Source organism: Colobus angolensis, unplaced genomic scaffold (assembly GCF_000951035.1).
Source record: "Colobus angolensis palliatus isolate OR3802 unplaced genomic scaffold, Cang.pa_1.0 Scaffold33, whole genome shotgun sequence".
Taxonomy (NCBI): Eukaryota; Metazoa; Chordata; class Mammalia; order Primates; family Cercopithecidae; genus Colobus; species Colobus angolensis.
In genome coordinates, this window is record NW_012116599.1 from 7,459,875 (window position 1) to 7,466,354 (window position 6,480).

General features: G+C 40.3%; 1 protein-coding gene across 3 annotated transcripts in view; it reads right to left on the minus strand.

Moving 5' to 3' along the window:
- Positions 1 to 2,164: 2,164 nt before the first annotated feature.
- Positions 2,165 to 6,480, minus strand: part of SPHKAP (SPHK1 interactor, AKAP domain containing) — a 210,443-nt gene continuing 206,127 nt past the window's right edge. Inside the window, exon 12 of one of the 3 annotated variants that reach the window (XM_011951952.1) lies at positions 2,165 to 4,051. In XM_011951952.1, coding sequence (XP_011807342.1) covers positions 3,908 to 4,051 — 144 coding nt within the window. In that variant the 3' untranslated portion in view covers positions 2,165 to 3,907. The remainder of the gene's footprint in view (positions 4,052 to 6,480) is intronic. The other 2 variants (XM_011951953.1, XM_011951955.1) reach the window with 2 other exon arrangements.

The following is a 6,480-nucleotide window of genomic DNA, read 5'->3' on the forward strand; positions in this document are numbered from 1 at the left end:
TTTTGGGACAAATAGAGGGGCTTATGCTTGTAGTCTCAGCACTTTGGGAGGCTAAGGCAGGAGGATTGCTTGAAGCCAGGTGTTTAAGACCAGCTTGGGCAGCATAGCATGACCCTGTCTATATGGGGGGATAAAAAAGAATATATTTTGGACTCCTTCGCACAGATGGAAAGCCTCTTAAAATGTGGCTTTGATTTCTATTCCCAGCTTCACACCTGGTGCCTCCCTCAGCTCATAGCTGTGTTATGATTGCATCAAATTTCCAGCTGTGTCTCAGGCTGCATATCCGGACTGCTGCTCATGATCCTTCTGCTCTGAATGCCCTCTCTTCTGCAGTTTGGGGTCTCTTCTCCCTACTTATTAAATGACTCCCTCATACCCCAAAAGCTGAGCACAAATATTCTCTCCACCAGGTAGCAATGAATATTCCCCAGGGTTCCCTGCCTTGCCAGTCCGTATAGAGTTGCATTATAGCCATTATTATGTTGTTCTGTTAGACTTTGATATGTACATTTCCCCTATAGTCTGTGAACTCCTAAGTGCTGTGCCGCGTAATTCAGCTCTTCATTCCAACTGTCTAGCATGGTACCCAACGCTCAATAGTTCCAAGGAAAATGTTTTTTAAATGAAAGGACATGCACTTACACTGCGAAAGGAAGACAGTGTGTCCCAAGAAGATGTCAAGGACAATGGTTTCCTAAGGACTATCTGCTGAGTCTTTGATATGGACAACTGAGATGCTAGTAAACAGCCATGGTTAGGGAAATTCCCCCAACCAGTATGTTCCAGAAATAGCTTAGTGCAAGGAATCATCCTTCTGCAGATGACTTAAGACTCGTGGGTCACTCTCTGGTTTACTTCTAACAAGGCCAGACACAGACCCTCCAAATTCTTGTTTATTATCTCATAAAGAATTAGCCAAACTGTACCCACTGACGAACTGGAACAAGCGCTAGTAACTAAACTTTAGTTAAGCTTCTCTCCTTTCCTTGGTTCCTGAATGTTGGCCCCTTCTCAGTATGATCCAGCATACAGCCCTTCCTGAAGAGGCTCCTTCCTGAGACCAGGCTGATCTCAGGATAAAACATTCTCTAATCTACTGTGTGATCACGCCACCTCGCTGGCTCACCCTGTCCATCCCATTCCCCATGCCTGGTTCATTCTAGCCTTATTTACTTCTCTTTCTAACAAAACAAACAAAAAACTCCTTTTTGCCTAACCCTTAACACATTTGCAGATCTTGTGGTTGGAGTATTCTTGTTATTGCAATAGTTCCATCCTCCATTGAAAGAGTCCCCTAACCCCACATGCCATAATCGGTTTAAATAAAGCCTCTTTTTGCTAATGTGCAGAGTTTGTTTTTATTTAACAATATCCCCTGGCTGACTGCAGAATTCAAAGCATGTTCGTGCCTCCTTATTAGCGAATAAAACAAAGTGCCCATGATTCTCAATGTTCTATTTGCATATATTCTAATAGTTTATTTCCTGAATTCAAAGAGCATCATTCACTTACCTCTAACCCTGATGAGTTTACCTTGAGTTTAGTTGAGTCTAGGTTGGTTTATCCCCAGGTTTCTAGACTCCTTGTCTGTCTTGTGCCTCTTTCTCCTCTTCCCCAGATTTAAGGCAAAAGCCACACTCTATGGGTCTTGGGTAGGGAAATACCCGGTTTTCAGGCTTCTTATGGGGATTCCCTAGATGGCTGAAGGCACCTCCTCCTTTAAGACCTCATAGAGACTAAGGCCCTGGTCCTTCAATGCATTCTTGACAACAGTGGTCCTAAACCAGTGATGATTTTGGCCTCCAGGGGACATTTGGCAAGGCTGGGAATATTTTTGGTTATCGTAACTGTGAGGGGGTGGTTACTAGCATCTAGTGGGTAGAGGCCAGGGATGTTGCTAAACATGTCACAATATTCAGGATAACCCTTTGCAGCAAAGAGTGATGTGCTCCCAAATGTCAATAGTGCCAAGTTTGAGAAACTGATTTCCAGGAATATTACTGATTTTAACAAATGAAGCCAAGAACATTTACGTTTTCCAATAAATGAAAGCAGGACAACAAAACTTTTCTAAGGAATATATAGGCCTTTATCCAATTGTACCGTGACTGTTTTTCCTATGAGGTGCTTAAAGCTCTTGCAGAAAAAATCATTGACAATCTGACAATAGAGATTTATTGATTAATTTGCAGCGTGAGATACAACATAGATAACTTCGTCACATGGTTACAATCCAGTATTTGTGCTTTGTAAGATAAGTAAACATTTATTCGAGCACAACAAAAGTCTACACACAATATTCTGGGATTGTTTAAAAAATAAGTGTATTCTATTCCATTTGATAGCACAAAGAAGCACATTTCAGCATGAATTGATGGATATATTTTAAAACTGGGCCTTTGCTTAATGTGTCAATTAAGCATAATAACCTAAATTTGGACTATTTCAATAATAAATGCCTAATGAGCACTGGGCAACTATCCTAGGATGGGACTGGGGAAGGAAGGATGGCTTACAAGGGAGCTTTCTTTGCATTTCAAAATGTGGCTGGTAGAGTAGGTGAGGCCAGCATTCATGTATGAGAACCTGCTGACATTTAAAATTACTTTGTGATCTTGAAAAATAGAGTAAAAGTATAGTATATCCAGAAATCCTTAATAAACACCTCTTTGATCAAGAAAATAAAATCCGTGTAGGTCATTATCTGGAAGGAAAGAAGACTTATTAAGGGACATTAGATACCTTTATTTTTCAAAAGAGTAAATCTCTGTTATTAAAATAACTAAAATGTGACAAAATCTTCTTTTCCCCCAATTCAAGGTTAATATCCACGAGTCAGGGAAAGTCTATGATCCTAACTGATCATGTCAAATACGAGACCATTACCCTGCTTCTGTCATTATAAATGTCATTGGAGTGGCGTGTCTGCTGTACAGCTACCAACACACACGTGATGAAACAAACCATGAGCTCAATGTCAATATGTGACTTTAGACAACAATCTCTTCATAAGTTAGGAAGCTTGAAGCTAACTCAATATATTATTTAAGACAATAATCTCTTTATAATTTACAATAAAATAAAGTGGAAGTTTGTCATATTATTCGAGACACAAGCAGATTTTATCTGAAAAGACTTTTTTTTTTTTAATATAAGAACTTTCTCTTAGGATAAGAATTATGTGATCATGTTACTCAAGTAATACAGGGATGGAAACAAGACAATCTTTTATTTTCCTCTTCTTCAGTTGAATGCCAATTGACACTAGTTTTCTGCTTAGCTGGGAGCCCAGACACTATTTGGGAGAAGTGGGATATTTATCAGTGGGCTGCAGGGAATAAAGGAAATCACCTCAGTAGGGGACGCTGCTATCCTTTTATCAATGTCCACTGACATTGGTTTGAAAGTGGAAATCTTTTGTATAAAAGCCTGGGGATTTCTCACCCATATCTTAAGTATTTCCCTGGGCTGGCAGCCCCTTAACATAATCAGAAAGAGTAAAATATAGGTTACAGAATACTTTAAAAAATTATTTTGACCACTGAGTTTGTTAATTAGAGACATTACAAATCATTTTCTATGATTAAACATATGTGAGCGTTGTTTTCCTGGAGACTGGGTCTCATTATAAGCCTTCTAATTTGGGCCCCATTGAAATTTCTCTTTGTCCAGCCCTTCTAATCCAAGCTCTTTGGAACTCGCCCACAAGTTGTATGAATTTGGACAGACCTATATTTTGCTTTTCCTCCGATTTATTCTGTATGCAGTGGATTTGAGTAGCAGATTTTTGTTTTATAGCTCTGCTAATGTGATGTGATGTTTTGAGAACGTTTAGAGCATTTAGAACAAACCACTGTAATCTAAGCTGAATAAAGGGAAGGAATGCTCAGTAGGGCAGACTGCCTTATCCCAGTTCCAAGAGCCAGTCAAAGAGACTCAGTTTCCCATCCTTCTGCTCCTCATACATTTTGCAGTACTGGACAACTGCATGGAAGATATCGCCCACTTTCCAGGACTTCTGATGAACCAGCCGCACGACATCTAGAAACTAAAATAAAACAGAGAGTTAGGGCTCACAGAGCATAGAGGGTCCTGAAAACCACCTCATTCAACCACCCTCGCAAAGCCAATGGCTCTCCAGTCCATCTTTAAATGTCTCTAGTGTCAGAGGACTGTTTTCCAGGATAATCTATTTTCTTTTTAAAGATTCCAGATTATTACCAAGCTTCGTCAACGGATTTTTTTTTTTTTTCACAGCAGTTTGCCATTCACTGATTGCAGAGGATTAGGTGGAATGAGACTAATTCTTTTTTTTTAAGAGCCAGTCTTTTAGATATTTAGTGTTTTCTCAGGTCTGCTTTTTTCTGGGTTAGACTTTCTGTCATAGGACTGTGTATTACAGCTCCCAGTCCCTTCTATTTCTGTCACAAATAAGATCTCACTGGGTGTGTAAATTTAGGCCAAATAAATCAAGTGGTAAACTTTGAAGCAGGACCACCTGTTGGTTTCTCAGTCCATCCTGAGAAGCAACTCCCTCACCCTCCAGGCTAAGATGAAGGATCAGGAAAGGCTGGCTTTCCACAGCCACAGGATCAGGAAAGATGGAGGAAACACCTTAGATTTGTCACCTGGTTATTGGTACCAGTTCTATCGGCCACAACCTAGAGAGAAAGTCTGGACTGCAAGTGAAATTGAGGGCTTGAAGGGAGGAAAAATGGGGAAATAGTTATAAGTGGTTCTCTTCGTGGAACTGATGAAGTCCAGTGTGAAGGACTCTCTAACTCCTAGGGTACGTTCTTGAGGAAACATGTAATGAAAGCCAGGAACTACAGGAAATATTTTAACACGTGGAATCTCATTCAATTCTGTCACAACTCTATGATATGAGCATTTGCAATGAAAAAGATGTGGGCTTGAAAGATAAAAGTTGTCAGTAGGATCGTGGTCTTCTAACGCTTCCATTCAATGCTTTTTCTACCACCGTAACTTTTTGCATTTTGGTGGCAGAAGAACTATGTGCCTGCACATAGTAGGTGCTCCATGCATATTTGCTGAACAACAGAAGGGATGCAAGACCAAGTGTGAGTCAAATATATTCAAAGATCTCAAGAAGACTGTTTGGAATATGGATAAGTAAATTCTATGTTCTTGATATTTACCTGGAGCACTAGGAGAAAAAATAGGCTGGAAATTTGGCAGTTTTATGAGGAAGAGAGACTTATTTGCTAAAAAGATGAGGATTGTGGTTCAGTTGCTAGTTCTTTGATTTTTTTTTTCCCTAGGATTTTTTAAAATTAAATTTCTTTTCTTTTCTTTTTTTTTTGGTATTTGTTTGCTCAGACTTAAGAGATCAGCCAGGGACTGGAATGCTAATTTCTTTCCAGTTTGAGTATGTTAATTCATTTCAATTACTGAGAAGTTGTCTCATAAAGATCTGCTGTTAAATGATGTTTCTTCTCCCAGCTGTGATGGTACCAAACATTTGCACAGTGACAGTAATCAGTACTTTATTGTACTCATTTGGCTTGTATTGGCTGAATCAAAATAAAGCAATTTCCTAGGCTGGAAAATGACATCCTTAATTTTTAATACCTGGAAACATAAACATTGTCTTAAAGAGTTTTAGGATGTTGTGAAAAGGGAGACAGATGGAAGGCAGATGGTAACCACAGACAGTGATCTCCCAGCAGAAGGACAACATCTTAGCCATCTTTTCATATCTCATGCCTGCACATAGTAGGTGCTCCATGCATATTTGCTGAATGACAGAAGGGATGCAAGACCAAGCGTGAGTCAAGTACATTCAAAGATCTCAAGAAGACTGTTTGGAATATGGATAAACATTTAGCATCATTGAGGACGAACTTTCACTAAGTATTTAGTCTTGAGTTTTGGGTAATGTATTTTCACATATATAATTTAAACATGCATCTCTTGAGGCTGTTGCTCAATAATTTTCTACTGCAAGAGCGCTCCTCGAAAATGATTGCAGGTTATAGATCCAGGAAAAGGCTGAACAGAGCCTGGAGTGGGAGAGTGGTGGGCATGTGGCAAAATAAAAGCTGGTCATGGGGCATGTTTCCTACCACGTGGTGACTGAGTGGGCATATATGTTGTGGGGGTGAGATGTGGGGCTGCTTCATGCTCATGGTAGCAGCCATGGTGAGCCAGCTCATTCACTCCCATCAGTCTCAGTGTTAGAATTTCAGAGAGGCCGGGTGCGGTGGCTCACCGCTGTAATCCCAGCACTTTGGGAGGCTGAAGTGGGTTGATCATGAGTTCAGGAGTTCAAGACCAACCTGACCAATGTGATGAAAACCCCATCTCTACTAAAAATACAAAAATTAAACGAGTGTGGTGGTGTGCACCTGTAATCACAGCTGCTCAGGAGGCTGAGGCAGGAGAATCGCTTGAACCCGGGAGGCAGAAGTTGCAGTGAGCCGAGATCTCACCACTGCACTTCAGCCTGGGTGACAG